We start from the raw sequence: 18992 nt of genomic DNA, 5'->3' as shown, positions 1-18992 counted from the left end.
AAAGAGCGGCCCGCTTACGTTAACCCTAACACGTACAGAGCGTCGCCTCTCTCACTGGGGCGGTTTGGATTACCACAGCGCTTTAATTGACAGTCTCCGTGGAGACGAACAGGAGAAGTGGCAATGGTAACCTGGAAACACAACAGAGCCTATTTGTGCTGACTTCAGACATCATCAAAAACTGTGAGAGTAAAAGAGAAATAGAGGGAGAATTGTTATTATTTTTGAATAAAAACCAGCCGTTCACGGTCTTCTCCAAAGCTGGGCGCACACTGCACTTAGTGCAACCTTGTGTGTTAAAGAGCTGCATGCACATGCTCACTTCCAGCACGCACGTGTCAGAGAGACATCAGAGCTCGGAGTCGGAGTACGGGAAAGAAAAGGGAGATAAAGAGGAACATGATTAGAAACTAATTGGTGTGAAAGAGATTTGTGATAGAAAGCAGACGGGGGGAAGAGGAAGCAGAGGATGGTCTCTCTTTGAAGGCGACATTCTCTGAAAAGCTCTTTGATGTGGCCTCACTGTCTGCGTCTCCTGCTGCACCTGAGCCAAGGCGAGCGCTAAAAATTAGTATCTTCTTTTACACTTAGGGCTGCACAATTAATCGATATATAATTACAGCAATTAACTAATTGGGAACAGTGTTCGTTAAAACGTTTATTTTAGGACTATGCTTGTTGCGGCTAAACGTTTTTTTTTATGTGTTTTTTTTTGCAACGGATATGGGTTGTAACCAATCACACACATGCCTGATGCGTGAATGAATGCAATGGCCAAACAGAGACTTGTTTTTAAATTACAGTAAGTACTTGAGTGTTTCTTCAACTGAGTATTTTTGGCGCAACGGACCTTTACAAACATGTGCAACTTTATTTTCTTTTTTTTAATGTAAAGTAGTACAACTGTTTTTTAACATTGATAACACAAAGAAGCATTTCTTGAGCACCAAATCAGCATATTAGAATGATTTCTGAAGGATCATGACACTGAAGACTGGAGTAATGACTGCTGAAAATTCAGCTTTGCATCACACACACACACACACATTGGGGAATACATTACATGTTAAAATGTATTAAAATAAAATCACTTATTTTAAATGGCAATATTTCACAATATTACTATTTTTACCAGGGTTTTTTTATCAAATAAATGTAGCCTTGGTGAGCATAAAAAACCGACCCCAAACGTTTGAACAGTAATGTAAAAGTGCTTGAAGTTGAAGAAACACCCAAGTACTGTCCAGTGTAGACAGCTTTGTTTAGAATGGTAATTACGCTGAACTGCAGGACACAGTCGTGTGAAAACATGCAACCAGTTGCAGTTTTAGTGATTACAATGTGTTCAGTGACACACTCCAGGATTGTCATGTTACTCACGTTGTGTAATTTATTCAGCAACTTACTAGCAGATTTGATTTTAATGGTGCTTAGAGAGCCAATGCAAACTTGTCCACTCAGGCACTCTCGCTTTAAACAATGACCTCATGTTATACACGCATGCTAAACGCTGAGTCAATTCAAAAAGTGAAATGAAAAAAGGAGGAGAGTACTAGTTGTGTGCGTTTTGTGTTTTCTGCACACGTCGCACTGACCAGAAAAGCCAGACTCGGAGACTTGAAGTGATGCCGTTTGCGACAACTAGGCCGCAATAACAAAACAGTGAAGGAAAAAGGCCCACTGATGCAATTACATGTGGCAGGTAGCAGTTAGCCATCTGAGTGGCTGCCTGATCAAAAGCACGGACGATCACAGCAAGCAGAGCTTTCCTGCTTTTGAGAAAAAGTCTGTAGTTCTTCTCTGTAGTTGTGGTCTATCCAGTGATAATTATTAAGATAACACTGATTAACACACGCTGGGGAGCTGCCGGGCAAGAGGCTCTGTGGACGAGAGAGAGCGATCACACTGGTTGACTGGACAGGAAGCAGTGTTAGCTGAAGAGACACCTGAGGCCTCCTGAAAGAGACATTTATACGCCAGAGCCTGCTCAACACACATACACTAACTCACTCATTTAAAATCTCTCCACTTCATGCATCTCTCTTTTTCTATCTGAATCAGCACACACACTCCTCCACCTGTGGCTCAGCCACTCATCCCAGAGTGCGCGCGGAATGACAGAGTGAGAGAGAGATTGGTCCTACACTATAAGAGCCTGCATGTTCTAGGTTGGAGTAGTCAGTCCTTGTAAGAGGACACTGCTGGTGTTTGATTGATGAAAGGATGAGAAGAGAGAGAGATGGAGTGAGCAGACACAAATAAGGGAGGAAGTACCCACAGGACACTTTAAAAATGAGGCTGGGTGATATAACTTTTTTTTTAAAGATTCAGTATCTTGATATTTGAATCAGCTTTTAGACAATAGCCAATGTCTTGAAATGTATGTATTTGCTCTGAAATGGCTTCGTTCAAATAGTGATCTTTTTCCCCATTATTTCCCTATTAACAGCCCCTTTCGCAAAACAGATTCAAAACTATACAGAAAATTAAAATATTAAGGCTTTCAAATAAACAGAAGAATGGCACACAATAATTTGTATTAATATGCAACAATAAAGGAATATCTAACAATAAATGAGCAATACTTATCCACATGTGAACTCACCAAATTCTTGTAATAGATTCAGGGAAATTAATCAAACATTTTTGCAACTAAAATTTATATCAGTCTTTTAATCTAGAGTTGTGGCACAAAACAGGTGCAGTTAAAGAAAACATAACAGCAAAACAAAAAATGCCTTAAAACCATTGCATTATTCACGATACTGGTTAAAAATACCCCTAAAAACAAAATAATATCAAGTATCGGTTACACTTTATTTTAATTTTACTTTGTTACAGTGTAATTGTACTGAGTAATATTAAGCAACTAGGATTAGGGTTTGGTTTGGTTAAAGTTAGTTGCATGTAATTATGCAAAATTTATAGTTACTACTATAGTAACTGTATGTATCATCTGCAACAATGACACTGTAAAATAAAGCGTTACACAACTATGTTGTAAATATTGGGTTCAGCTCTTGGCTCTATAACATTGATATTAAGATGAACAAATTAAACCAGTCCAATGCTTCTAATGCACTGACAGGCTGAATGAAGTGTACTAGGACTCGAACAGAGAAGATAGTTTAGAGTTATGCTCAGAGACGCATAACATTAGGATGGGGAGACTATTCAACGGAGTATAAGACAGAGCAACACTAAGAAAAAAAAGTCTTTTTCTGAGGATAATCAGAGTGGAAGTGAGTTAAGCAGAGAGATAAAACTTGAATTCATCTTAAATGTATAAATAATTCAGACGCTGACTGCCCGGATTGTGTGTAGTGCCCCCTGTTGAGCAAAGACAGCGGTGACATGTCAGTAAACCCTTGTAGAAGAATCTCATAAAGTTGAAACAAAACCACTTTGGATGTGAATGACTGTGTCATGAGACATTTAATGAAATCTGCATTAACCTAGAAAGGTTTATTAGAGACCTGCTCTAGAGACTTAAACACTGAGATTTGTTTTAAATGAAAGTGAAGGACAGCAGTCCTTCAAAGGAGAGTAAAAAAAGAAAGAAGAGAAACATTCTAAAACAAAACCCAGCAGAATCAGAATCAGACGTGCAGACGTGCTTCAGTGGCTGCCCTTTAAAAAACCTTGACTTATTCATCTCTACTGAGGATTATGCTTCTAAACAGATACAAAAATAAATAAATAAAATCAGATCTCACCCACCATCACACAAACTGTCAAAACTCCTAAAATGTATACTTCATTTCTTAGCTTGCATCTAAAAGCACTTTCACAACGCTTCTCAATGGACAGAACTCCATGGTGCTCCCCCTTCAAGTGATGTTTAAAGGTCAAACAATTTCAACTTTTACCCACTGACCCCTTTGAAGCACAGGCAATAAGCGTGTTCGACTGTGCCTTGGCTTCCTGATTGGCAAGATTTGCTGGTTGCATTTGGGGGACTCATCAACTTAGATAATTTCTACTTCCCGTAGTGGAGCTCACACAGTGTTTGCTTTATTGCAGATTAAGTTAATCAGATGCAGTATTTATCAGATATATTCAAATTTTACATGTAGTAATAATTTTGACTGAATAGGTTACATGCTGTTTAGGGCTGCACGATTCATTGAAATTAATCTGTGGTTATTTTATGCGCAGCTTGTCAGTGCAGCACGGCTCTGTGATCGGTAGTAAATGCTGCTCTATCTGAAAGCCAGAGGGCGCTCTCGTGCAGAAACCCCAAATATGCCCTGCACGTCATTCCAGCAAATCCCTATGGGTATTATATCCCTGTAGCTGAATAAACATAAGATTGAAACACTTTGATTGATTAAACATGACTAATAAACACATGGCATGTGTGAAACACACGTGTAAGAATTCACATCGTCTCACAGAAGGATGCACAACTGTCGTTATGAAGTGAGTTTGGAGTAAAAACATGTTATTAAATGTTGTCTTTTGCTGGACAAGAGGTTCATAAAGGCTTCTCATGTTTGAAAAGATGTTTGACACATGTTGCTTTTTTAAAAGCACAACGTTATAAGTGACTCAAACTCGCAGTGCTTTCAGATAGAGCAGCGTTTACTACTGATCACAGAGCAGTGATTACGAAATAATTTTATAATCGCAATAAGCCAAATCGCTTTAAGCGCGATTTCAAGTGCTCATAGAAGAAAAAAAAAGTTTAAAATAAGCTTATATTATTTAGGCTAAATAAGAATAAAGTGGGGTTTGTTATTTTATCGGTTAATTTTGACAAAATAAGATTTGATTATAACAAATTCTGCTCACACAGATTTGTGAGCATGAGCATAATAGCATGAGAATAAAATAGTTTTCAGAATAAACATAAAATGTCATCGTTGTCATCTGTGAATCTGGTCAATCGTGAAAATTGTCATTGGGCGCTCTGGAGAAACTGTCAGCTGGCTGCTTTCCAATCATTTTCGTCATACTCTATTGTATTGTATAATCTGTATTGAATAAGGCGCTATATAAATAAAGGTGACTTGAACTTATTAAACTAACAATAGTTAGGCCAACCAAAAGTAATGTGGGTATCATGATTATCTGGCTATAATTTATTGTCTTAAAATATGGGGCTATTTCAGCGATCTGACTCACACTACTACCGTACAGTGAGGTCACGTTCATTGGCTGATAGTAATATGACCACAAATAAATCATGCATCACTAACTCACTCACCCACAGAGTTCAACTTTAACCCCTCCACCTTGTACTGCACTTCTTGCTCCACTGCCACCACAACCTACCATAACCCAACACTAGATTCACTACTGATCGTACCACACTCCACATATGCATTAGTAAGTGTGTATTTGTGTATATTAAGTGCATGAAGAATGCACGCAGGCTGCTCTTCTGCTTTATTGACTCAGCGTGAGACCCGATACGGACACAAAACTCATCCCAGTCAACACTGAGAGCCTGCTGCGTGTGTGTACACACCCTCACACACATTCCTCAAACAGCAGGAGGCAAGCACGAGTGGCAACATATTATAACAAACTCATTTCATGTGTGTGTCTCATGAGTGCACAGAACCTGTTTATAATCCAATCACATCTCTAATACCATCATGCATTACGTTGCATCATTAGGAGTTAGATGCTCGCTTAGAAAAAAAGCCTGTGTAAACATTATAGAAAGCGAGTAATGCAGATCGGCCTGTTTCAGAACTGACAAGCACTACAAAGTACCGTTTTCGACATTATGAAAGCCATGGTGCTGAAATTCCGTTGCGTTTGTGGTATTATACCAACGATGGGCTGTTCACATGGTAACAGATTGACAACAGGACACACATATGCTCTCACTCTTCTGTCGGTTTAAAACAAGCTCCCGTGTGCGTGTGCAGGGATTCGTTTCATCCATCTTCAAAGGTGATTTTTCTAAAGCTCACTCTCGTGAAAACTTTCAGTGAGTGACTGATAAACATCTCACCTGTGTTGACCTCCAGCAGTCTCTTCTTCCTCATCTGCCGCTCCTGCTTCTCTCGTTCTGCCTTCTCTTTGGCTATCCTCGCTTTCCTCTGCTTCTCCTCCGCCTCTCTTCTCCTTATGTTCTCCTTCACTGCTTGCTGGAGAGAGAAAAGGCAGAGATAAAGCAGACTATTGAGGAAACAAGAAAAGATAAACTTACCATTTACATACAAAAGGGTGAGTACAATTTCCTTAAAAGAAATGAATACTTTTATTTAGCAAATTACTTTTAATCAGATTCATTAAATTGATCAAAAGTGACAAAGAAATGCATAATGTTACAAAACATTTATATTTCAAATAGAATAACTGTAAAACAAAATAACAGCACAATATTTATGCCACAAATAGCTTTTATTTTATTAATAATTATTTTATTTTTTGCATTAGTAATGAGTTGGCAAAATGGGCTTTATGCACAGCTGCACTTCTTCCTGAACTTCAGGCAGCTCCTTTGTTTCCTGTTTGCCATTATTGGACAAGCTGATTAATCCAGGTGTGTCTGATTATTGTTATTGGTCAGGCACACCTGGATTAATCAGTTTGTCCAATAATGGCAGACAGGAAACAAAGGAGCTGCCTGAAGTTCAGAAAGTAGTGCAGCTGTGCATAAAGCCCATTGTGCAAATCATTTAACTTTACTTTGAAAAAGCGAGTGAGTATAAAACTGGTATAAAGATTATATATACATATATACTGTATATATTTTTTTTTTTTCTCTGAATTTTAGCCCAGGAGTCACTGACCTACACAACATTCTGGTGATGTGAATAAAATTGAGTGGAACACACCAAACTCAGTGAACGGTCTATAAATAGACATTTGAATGATTTTAAGAACCAAGTTGAGTTTCAAACATCCATCTTCAAAACTATTCAACCCCAAAAGTCAGTGTTTGGCGTAAAATCCTTTACCCTTTATACCCTCCAAATAAATGCTTCTGGCAAGTGTTCAGAGGATCCTGACACCTCTCTATTGGACTGTTAGCCCACTGCTCATGTGAAAACCTTCCAGCTCACTGACATTTTGTGCTTCCTGTGCTGCCACCGCTTGTTTCAAATCCCATCAAAGATTTTCAATGGGATTTAAATCTAGAGGCTGAAACGGCCACTCAAGGACATTCCGTGCCCGATCCCTGAACCATGTTCTGGTAGACTTGGATGTATGCTTGGGATCATTGTCTTGCTGGAAAGTCCAAGCTTCAATTTACATGCTGAAGGAATCACACTCTTCGCCAAAATGGCTGGTACTTCAAAGAATCCATGGTTGCTAGTCACATGGTCAAGATTTCCTGCCATTTCCTGCAGCAACAAAACACCTGACTGACCCAAGCAAATGATTTTGCGCTTAAGCTATCTGAAACCATATAAAACATATTAAACAGGAAATGTGTTAAGTTATTCAGTTATTATTTCACAACAAATACCCCACTTTTCTTAGTTTAATTATTGAGCTCCTGAAGACTAGTGAATTAACAGTTTTTGTAACCTTTATATATATATAGAGGGGTGCACATCACTTTTTTGGTCTGGATCTCAAGGAGATGTTGCTTGGTACTCACACTTCACACATCATATTTTCTCTCTAACATTGTAGATGATGTTCAGTTTTATTTTCCCCTCCGTTTTTATTATTATTTTTTTTACTCCATTTTAATGGTTAAATTAATTTTTTAGTAATCATGAAGCATGTCTACTTGAAATCATGAAACGTATACAATTTAACAACAATTTCTTAAAAATGTAACAAACATTACATGTTTAGGACCCTATAAGGTATGTTTTTATTTCCCTCAAATTCTAAAATTACGGTATGCGTTTTCAGTTTAAGTTCTGGATTCCATTTTAATGGCTTAATTAAATTTTAATTATCAAAAAGCATGTCTAATTAATTCAATTTATTAAAAACAACTATTTTAATAAAAACATTTTTAAATTAATTTGTATGACATGTTTTTCCCCCCACAAATACTGTGCTGTGTATTTTCCGGTAATCAAATGAGGACAGAAAACATTAATTTATTTTATCTTTTAATCATATGAAATTAAACAAACTGTTTTGTCAAACAACGCGCTACACAATGAGCTGTACTGTTAATATTAAAACAATGGAAGAAAAATGTATTCCTTAAAAAATTAACACATTTAGACAATAATTTATTAATATTATTATTAGTGTTACTATTATAATTACATTGAGACATATCTAAATTCTACTGTACAACAGTACTATATTTCTGTCAAGTTAAACCGATTCTTAATTTTGATGGGTTGCCATGAAGATCTTTAGGTTTCTGTGTTTATGATATGATGATAGTTTTTCCCAAATGAAATGCTCATGAAGTGACTATCAGAGCGACTGTGTTCGTGTGTGTGTGTGTGATGATTTAAGTGTACTGACCTACTTTTTATTTATTTATAAAAAAAAGTTGACAAAGTCCGAGAAATATTCTACAGTAAATTCCGTTTTATGACTGGATTCCGCCATTCCATATATTTATACATTTATACATGTATACATGTATATATATATATATATATATATATATATATATATATATATATATATATATATATATATATGTTTTAAAATGTAATATATTTATATGGCGGCAAAGCTGAATATTCAGCCATTACTCCAGTCTTCAATCATCACATGATCCTTCAAAAATAATTATATGCTGATGATTTGCTGCTCAAGAAACATTCATTATTATTATCAATGTTGAAAAAAGTTGTTTTTTAATTTTTTTGTTGGGGAAACTATGATACACTACCATTCAAAGGTTTGGGGTAAGTAACATATATTTTATTGAAAGAATAATGTGACATTGAAGATTGGAGTAATGATGCTGAAAATTTAGCTTTGACATTACATAAATAAATTACTTTATTTTATACTATATATATATATATATATATATATATATATATATATATATATATATATATATATATATATATATATATATAATAATTATATTATAACAGAAAAAAAAATATTTAAAAAAGTGTAATATTTTACAATATTACTATTTTTAATCAAATAAATACAGCCTTGGTGAGCTTAAGTGACTTCTTTCAAAAACATAAAATCATATTGAAAAAAATAATATTTTTGAAAGGTACTGTACATACTAATTTACATTATCAATATGTTGGGTGCTATGTAGGGGGTTGAATAATTTATCATTTATAATTAATACATTACATATTTGACTGCAATATACAGAAAATGAAACGTAACAGATGTTAAGAAAGAAAAAGAAAGAAAAGACAAACTGGAAGAAAATAATGTTAAGTGGAGTAAAGTGGCAGAAAGAGAGAAAAAGACCTCTCATTAACTAAGCCATTTTATTCCCAGGTTATGACAACGCTCTGAGCACTTCAGACATTTTCAAGAAAATCTGGGGGGCAAGAAGGGAGCAAAATTTCCCCTCCTTGCTTTCTTTCTTTTCTTTTTGGACCATTAGCGGTTGGAGAGGGTTGTTAGAAATCTATAACCCCTCTTTTGGTTTGATGAGGGCTACTTTTCTAGGTGTAAGAACACTCGGGCAATCAGAACAAGCTATCAGAAAGAAACATCATTAGAGCAGTCACCTTGTCCAAACTCTTCATATGCCTCTTTCTCTCTTCAGCCTTAAAAGCCTTCTCCAGATAATGGATGTATTTCTAAGTGTGCGGAACCGAGCAAGTGGCACACCTCACACAAAGGTAAGGTGTAAGAGGTAAAAGACGAACAGGTTTAATGAGAAAAGGCAGAAAGAAAGAGTGGGAGAGAAAGAGTGGGGAGAGGAGTTCAACGCAAATGGAGAAATATAGACGCTGAGGAATAACCTGAATTCATAATTCAATAATTTACATAAGGGTATGAGTACTTCATTTCTAGATTTGAAAAAAGTTGAATGCATTTACAGAAGTAATGCACATATCCTGGGCCCATATCCTGACACATGCAAATGGATAAATATTAAGTCCACTTAAGCCCATATACATATGCACACAATGTAAATGAAATTTTATTATATGTCTACGGGGCTGTTGAATGCTTGAAACTGATTGGTTTATGAACGTTCTAAAGTGTGCAATTATCTTCAAGTAACTATACGAATTTCCGTTCCGGGTAAAACAACGGCCACTTCAGATTTTATCTGAACACAGATACGAATACTTTTGAGATTGTTACAAATACAGACATTGGCTCCGCTGCAAACCCCTAATATATATTTACACAAAAACTCTCTCTGACTGGCCAATGAAACCCTACTCAGTTACTACCACAACCCAAAATTGTGTTGTCCTATTAAAGCATTTCACCATCATATCTAATATTTGTCCCATGGAAAAACTCTCCACACCTGCTATAAGAGGGGATTGACAAAAAGAAAAAGAAAAGCTCCTCGTAAATGGCTAAGGCAGATGTCCCTGTCTATTTTTTGCACAGCTCACAGATCTCCAACTGATCCATAGTTGGAGCAGTGGTCCCTTAAATGAGCAGGAAATATGGCTATTGACGGCAGGCCAAGACAGAGTATAAGTCACATGATAACGAGGCTTATTCCCCATTGCGTGTGGCGGATTACGGCCACAGTCTGCGATCACAGTAAATCCTGACGAGGGGAAAAAGATAGCGAGATGGAAGGTGGGTTAAATCAGCTTTCCTCTCCATGGCTCTGTGACTGTGCGCACACAGAGCACTTTAAACACTTTCATTAGAATTAGAGGAGAATGAAAAGCAGTGGTGCGTGACCTTACGCTCTGTAGCACGGACATCAATATCAACACTAATACAAGAGGGGGATTCATAATGATCCTGCCCTTCCTTCAACACTTCTAGACTTCTAATACACTGTTTGTGACTTGTCAGTTGTCACTGGTGTTGCCCAATTGCACATTTTCTGCCAGAAGCCTAATTTGATATAGTGAACGTCTTCACTGAGAGAAAATGAGGCAATTAAATAATTCACATTACATGCAGGGTACTGTAGGTGATTTGTTCCAGAAACATTACATGTATGTACAGTATATGTACTGTAGATACATCTGTGGAAGTAGGACCATAAAATGTTTCTCCATTCATTTAATTCGGTCCGAATGCAATAATACAATGTCCTACCTACCTGCGTACACACCATAACTACAGTGATTTGTAAGAGATGGAAACCCATGACGTTATACTCGGAGGTGTTGGTGACTCGCATTTATGTTTTTCAATGGCAATGCTATCAATGCTGAAATGAATCTGCAGCAGTCAGGTGGTACAGGTCAGTGCCCTTGAAGTGGTTTATGCTCATTATTATTGTAATGTTACGTACTTTGAGACATGAGGTAGTTTAACACCGTCTCTTGTGATGCTTTTGTTTTCTCCCTGCTGTACGAGTTGATGTTTTTGGGGTTTTGGAGGAGGCGTGGCTTTGGAGACGTTCTGAAGGGAGGGTGGGATCTCATGCTTTCAAAGCTAGCACGCTATTGCTTTCCTCTCTGAAAAATGCCAACGGTACATTTAAGCTCGTTTCCAAATCAGCAATTTGCTCAATTGGTCTCGGCTTTCTACACAGGAAGTGATGTTGACGGTGCCCTGACCCAGGTCTTCTGCAAGTGGCTATAATGGCACACAGCGGAACTGCACAGATATTGTTTCATCACTTCTAGGGCTGCACAAAATATCGAATTAAAATCAATATCGCGAAATGACTTACGCCGATTGTCAAATAGTGCAGGTAGCGATTTTAATTATTAATAAATATATGTGCTACCAGTTTCAGAGTGAAGGAGGGCATGCATGTAAATGAACTAGGTGCCAAGCTTCACTCTGAAACTGACAGTGCATACTTTTAATTGTCGGCAACCTGTCAAAATAAGATTGATGGGCTGCTGTTTCTGTTAAAGACGCAATTATGACAAAGTAGTACGTCTCAATGCAAGCCTCCTCTTCAGCTACATACTCAAAAGTATGTACTTTTTCTTAACAAAAACAGTACATACTTTTAGGGCATAGTAGGAGAAATTGGGATGCTGCATGTAGCATTAGAAAATGGTCCAATAATGCAGTTCATGGATTCTCATCCGTGGAATGTGCCACTTCCTGTATTTTTCCGGTTACTCGACACGGGTAAATTGCAATCCAGGATTTAAAAAAAATTGAGTACTCAAATTTAATCAAGGAATCGTAACAGTGCTAGTAAGTTTTTTTTTTTTTTTTACAATATCGTGCAGCCCTAATCACTGTAGAAGCACTATACAGACAGAGGTCTTACCCCACATGCTTCGCTTGTGACCAGCAGGCGACCATCCTGCTTCGCTTGTGACCATCTGAACCGCATGTGACAGGTATGTCAATCCAACCTCTGGCGCAGTGGCCACCATACTCAGGTAAAGTAAAGTATCGACAGCTGTTTAGAGTGAGATCGTCAGCAGACGCAACGATTAAGTCGACAGCGCCTCGGTGTACAACAGCTCCGGCGTGAGTCAGCATTCAGGAGAAGATGGGCCAACGCTGAACAATGAGTGAACTAGTTATTAGATGTTCAATAACAGTTCCAAAGAAAATGTGCAGAAGGCTGAGGATGTTCCATTATGCCTCTTCAGTGGCATAATAGAAAATAATAACATAAGAGCTGGTCTAATCCCTGGCTGAACACCATGATAGTAGACTTACCGACAAGAACAAGCTCTTAGAGAAACTCACAAAACATCACAACAGAAGAAATGCATGTTTCAACATTGAATGGCATTATTAAATGCTTTTACTCACATAATTTTTTGTATAGCTATACAAAAAGGTCAGTTTGTTAAACTAAGAAAGCATAGAAACCTTGATGTTTTCTAAAGAACTATAATGATTCTATTTATTCACTTATATGTCAAAACTTACAGGTCACAAAACCTTTAATCTGTGTAAATAATAGTTTCAATTGTCTGAGAGACCTTAAAGGCCCCCTAAAATCAAAATTTAAGTTTTTTAACTTTAAGTATGAATATGTTAACCTTAAGGTTATGAATAAGCGGGTGCGTTAAAAAACAATGACAAAATTCACATTTAGGAGATATAAGCATTCAAATCTAAAATGAAGCGAGAGACTGTAATAAAGCGTCCCGCCCCCTATGCTATACATACCACCTGGCCAAAGCGATCATTGACAGACACGTCATGGAGCAATATGGGTTGGAGATGTGTGTTCGGTTGCTCAAACGCTCAAGTTTTATTCCGTTTTCCAATTTACTCACACCTCTACTACTGAATCAAACATATCAGCGCTAGGAATCACTTCCATGGTGCTGTCAAGTACCACTTGCAGTCTTGTGAGGACTAAACGCTATTGGCCATTTGAAAAGGGGGAGGAGCCATTAAATATGCCCCGCCTTAGCTTTCAGTTTCAGTGCAAATAATGTCAATGCATTACACAAAGCTGCGCATTCCAAGGCACTTCAGTGGGCCTTTAAAGAAGTGGCATCTAACTCAGTTCCTGAAGCACCACAGCTCTGCACAGTTTTGCTCCAACCCTAAACAAACACTCCTGATCCAGCTAATCAAGGTCTTCAGGATTACTAGAAATTTCCAAGCAGGTGTGAGTTGGATAGATCTAAACTCTGATTATTCTAAATTGATTATTTTCAATACAGTACAGTGTAACGCTAAAGATACAAGTAAGTCTCACAATGCTGAATAAATACTGAAAAGGTGTAACTTCAGTCTGAATCAATAGCAATCACTGTAACGTACACACACCCCTGATTTATTCTAATATAATCAAAGCCACTGCCCGAGTCATTCCCAATATTGCTGATCTCACACGGTGTTTTAAAGCTGCCGCTGGCTGTGAGAGCATCAGAGATACAGGGGCTATTGTATGAATTGCTTTAATATCCTTAAGATACCAGTACTTCCATTGTTTTGTGTCTGTGTGTGTGTGTGTGTGTTTAATGGAAGAACTTTTAGTAGTAATATGTGTTGGGAACAGCATCAAGGTGAGTAAATGATAGAAATTCAATTTTTGGGTTGAACTATTAATGATGAGTTAACAGCACGGCAGTGACCAGGGAATTCTTACAAATGCACATGCACACACAAAGTAAAGGCAATGAGAGTTTAGGGAGAGAGAGAGAGAAAAAGAGAGCATGAGAGGATGGGGGTTACCACACACAGTTTTTGCTGTTAGTCATAGTCAGCATCTGTGTATGTGTGTAAATGACTGATGAGGGGTTAAGGGGAGAATCCTACACACAGCTGAGGTGAGGAAACTCCTCAGAATACACTATCCATCTCGCTGCATCCCACACACCATTACAAAGTGTTACTGATGAACCTGAACTGCTGGGCTTCGCTCTCTCTGGACATGCTGCACAATACCAGCCATCAACCACTATGTGACATACCCCTTTGCGGTCACTGGATACAGTGCCTAATCTGCCTCCAATCCACTGTAGGCATGATTGTTCTAGGTCAGAAGAAAACTTAAACATACAATCATAAATACACTAACATCAGGCCAGGGGATAGAATAACCTCCTTAAAATGTAAAGTTTTCAACAACAAAAAACAGTCATTCTAGACCTATTTACACCAAGGGCAATAACTATACCTATAAATTGTAATAACCATTGTAATTATACAAGACTAGTGAAGTCCAAACCACAGCTATAATGTCACAGGGGAACGATATTGTTGAAATAACTTTCAAAAAAAAATTTTTTCCAGCTGATGAATAATAAAAACATCGACGGCCAATCAAATTCCAACCTACTTTAAAGAGCTGGAGCATTTAAAGCAGCAGACAACATTTCTGCAGCGCCGTTTATAATAAACCGAACGTTATCATGCATTGGTGAGGACGCTAATATAGTTATCGTTCTTGATGTGAACAGGCAATAACACAAAACAAAAATAGATAAATCCCATTAAAACAAACAAAGCAGATTGCAACTGATGTGATGTGATTTAAGTTGACACCTTATTTGTATCTGCGGTGCAGCATAGCTACTCGTGACTTTATTTTCCGTATCTTAAATAAAACATCTATTTTTTATTTTTTATAGATACTTATCATAGACACAAGAAAGACTCTAAGAGTGTGTGTTTGTGTGCAGGTTTTGTAGTAACAGCATCACACCAGCTTTGGCCCAAGCATCATTTTGGTGCAAAACGTGGAAACAAGGGAACAAAATGTTTGCATTTTGCTTCTCAGTCTCTGAAAACTTCTGCACTTGTATCTCTTTGAGTATTTAAATCAGCATTCACCGTGAGAGACGACTCCATGTGAGCTGAACAAAGTGTGTCGGAAAGAGTCTAAAATGCTGTTACAAGTGATTGATGTCTGGCAAACTCTAAACTCAAAGCCGGGGCTCTCATAAGACATGCCTTAATATAGATCACAACAGCTGCCTGCCTACCTCATATAACCCTGCTAATCTGATGAAGCCACTCTGTCTAAAAATCTGCTCGGCTCCTGCCAAGCCCAATGTGTCTGATTAGACTCCACCCACTCTCCCAGTCAATAGGGGATAAAATTCCTCACTTCTCATCTGCATAAATGGCCTTTAACTGTGTTTAGGTGGAGAGCGAAGGGAAAGAGATAAACATGGGGTGCAGAAATTAGGACGGAACTCTGCAGTCTCCCTTGGCCCAAAATTGTCTGTTTTCTCATTACACAGCCGCTCTCCATTTTCTAGTCATCGTTTGAACTCAATTACTGCAGTCGTGCCAGGAGTGAGGCCCTAGCTATTTCCCCTTTCATTCGCATCAAATTCAGTTTGACAGGAGAAAATTCCGGGAGATACAGACCTGCTATGAAGGGTTACAGTGACCGAAGCTAATTTCGCTACAGTAATTGCTTTGGCATTAGACGAACTGGTGCCATTTTGTTTACATTAAAAAGCAACTCAGACAAATTGAGGGGGGGCTTCAGGCCTGATACTGCGCTCGTGTACTTGGAGTGGATTGAGCGTGCGTTTCAAGCTTGTCGAGCGCATATCCCTTTTTCACAGACATTGCTGGAAAATTTAGTTCGGTCAGATATGGCAATAGCAAAGAAAGTAAAATGAGGAGCATATCAATAATGTTAACTGACGATAGAAGTTTTCAGTGCGCAAACATCCGAAGTGTGCGCCCAGAAAACTGCCTCAAACTGCGCGCAAATAGCCTATTAAATCGAATTCTCTTTCATGCCTTCTTGCATATGAACGGACAAGGACACACAAAATGATGTCGAAATGCCAGCATAGGCAAGTATTCTTGTGAAACAGTCGGATATGTCTCAAGTGAACACGTGTATAACAGTATGTTGGATACGTGCAGCTCTTAAAGTGGCAGCATCCTAATAAACTTACTGCTGTCTTTGTCCTCAATGTAAATCTGACAAGAAAAGACAGAAAATCCCTCACTGCTCTTGATTGAGCCCAGCTAGAGCATTTCTAAATATTCACTGTGCTATTAAATTGAAGATACAATATGATAGAGCAATAATATGAACATTGAAAGTAACAGTAGCTCCTACAACACTGTAACAGGCATAATTAGGCATGAAAATAATTAGGGTATAATAAGGATATTTAAATTTGCTAAGCCAACTAAATTGATTATTGAAAATATTATTTTGGTTTCTCTGCCCAATGTTTTTTTAATTAAAAATGCAATGAAAATACAGGAATTGGTACTCTGTATCGCCATGTACTAAAATACAATTATCTGTACCTGACTTGTTCTGGAAAAAGTGGTATAGGTGCATCCCTACCTGACACAGACCATGACTAACTAAACAAACAAACTCTGGAACACATTGTTGGCATATAGTAGGTTAAAGCACATAGAGGTCAAAACACAACAACAAATAAATGCCATGCAATTTCTAGAATTAGCGTGAATCAATCTTATTTAGTTATTGGACTTCTAGGGGGTATGGACAGGTCTCCAAGGGAGGTGGCTTGCAGCTGCCCACTAGGTCTATTAGCGCAGCTCAACATCGACCAAAGACAAAACAGTCGATAAACACTGTCAATCCCAGCAGCACCCTACCTCTCTTGTTTTTTCTTAACGCAGATTGCCAGAGCAGAGGGGATTCCCTCAGTTTCAGGTTGAGTCTTGGACTGGGTGCTGAATATATGGTATTAACGGTTACTCACCAAAAACAAATAGAGATGAAGTTGTAAATGCTGCTATAGGGTTGAAGAAGAATTATTTTGCAAAACCGCATCAAGGTTCTCCCTTGGAGGCCCACTCCTCTAAGAGTTTAGCACCAACCCTGATCAAACTCACCTGCCTGTAATTTGCTAGCCCTGCAAAACAGTATGTAAGACAAGTAGTACGGTATATTCAGATTAAATGGCAGTGAAGTGATGCAACGGATGCTGATAGGTCATCTGACAGTGACAACACGGCATATATAGTTCGCCCGAAATACTACAAATTTTATATAGAACCTACTTTTACAACAGTTTTAACCAAATGCAGCTTAGTACTCCTGAGGGCCTTGATTATCCTGTGTTCAGGTGTGTTCAATTAGGGTTGGAGCTAAATTCTGCAGGATAGTGGAGACGAAAAACTGGTCTACATGCCTCAAAAAAAAACTATATATATACACACACATGTACATATACATATATATACACATATATATATACTGTATACACACACACACACATATATAATCCAAACAGGCAGCTCGTTAAATTTTGTAACAGAGCTATTATCATTGAGATGAACTATAATAAATCCTGTATTTACTGCACTGATAGCTCTTATCGCAGACTATATAAGCATTTTAATGACCTTATACATCATAAATAGCGATTATCAGTCTTGAATTCTCGCTTTATGGGTTGTGCCAAGGAGAGATGAACGGATGCCCATTTTCCATCCTGTTCTCTCTTTCTCTGCCTGCAGGTCATCCCGTGTTCACCCACTCTCCCTTGTCTGTCTGCCATTAGCCACGGTCAATTGGATTCCTGTCAGCACTGCCGAACTGCTGCTGGTCTATTTCAAACGGGTGGGTGAGCAGAGAGGGAGAACGCTCATACACACGCGCACGCTAAAAGACTCTGAAACACACAGTTCAATGTAAAATGACTAGCACCCTGTACACTAGGGGCTCAGAGCGAGCGAGGGCATGTCCAACATTAGCATCTCTCAGAGTGTTAGCGATGAGGATCACACAGAATGAACCGCATGCGACAGAATGTTCACCTGGTCAGTCTGTTATGAGGAGGGCTTTGACAACGCTTCAATGATTTGATGTGTTTGTGTGCCTGTGTGTAACATTTTGGCTATTTCCTGATAAGGCAGAGCGTTAAAGTTTAAAAGTCAACAGTAGAAATGAAAGAGTGGTTGTTGCACAGCAACTCCCATGGTACAGGATTATAGGGTGTGATTCAGAGGTTTGGCAAGGATTGTGTGGCTCCCTTGAGCTTTAGCCTCATAATTAACTGCTGCTTAAAACAATTCACCCCCTTTGTGATTTTTTTGGGTACTTTACGTGCGAGGATACATTTCCAAGAGCAACCTGCATCTTAGAATGAGGTGTGAAATCAAATTACTATTACTATGTCGCATAAGAATCCTGTCTCAAATCTTTTTTTCTTTTTTTTTAACAGACAACAATTTGGCCGCACATGTTTTACAAGATTGTAAAACGAACCCTGGTAAAGCAGATCCTTCTATGTCCTTCTATTTCCACTCAATGGCTGTTTCATAACCTAGTACCCTTTGGGTATCATAGACAAACAAAGCTGCATAGGCATCGTAATTGGATATTGTCGACCTTTCGGAATCACAGCAGCCTGCATGTACAGTACAACTTTTGAAGACAAAATTCAGGCAACTGCATAAACAAATCAAAGCTACCTATAGACAACATTTTAAGCTCCATAAACATCCAAATCATAATTGTGATTATGAGCAGCATGCGAAGCAGCATTTTCTGCATCACAGACGCATCCAAATCAGAGCTACCTACCTAGCCTGGATCATAAGGGAGTTTGCAAGATCATATCAAA

At 38.1% G+C, this 18992-nt stretch overlaps 1 protein-coding gene across 3 annotated transcripts in view; it reads right to left on the bottom strand.

Annotated features, from left to right (window-relative positions):
* diaph3 (diaphanous-related formin 3) overlaps positions 1-18992 on the bottom strand; it is a 284319-nt gene that overhangs the window by 67181 nt on the left and 198146 nt on the right. For all 3 annotated transcript variants that reach the window (XM_079598020.1, XM_079598019.1, XM_079598018.1), the window contains exon 24: positions 5969-6104. In XM_079598020.1, coding sequence (XP_079454146.1) covers positions 5969-6104 — 136 coding nt within the window. The remainder of the gene's footprint in view (positions 1-5968; positions 6105-18992) is intronic.

Source organism: Phoxinus phoxinus (genome assembly GCF_949152265.1).
Source record: "Phoxinus phoxinus genome assembly, chromosome: 22".
In the NCBI taxonomy this organism is placed as follows: Eukaryota; Metazoa; Chordata; class Actinopteri; order Cypriniformes; family Leuciscidae; genus Phoxinus; species Phoxinus phoxinus.
The sequence above is the reverse complement of the archived record's forward strand: the minus strand, read 5'-3'. Positions and strand labels throughout refer to the sequence as shown.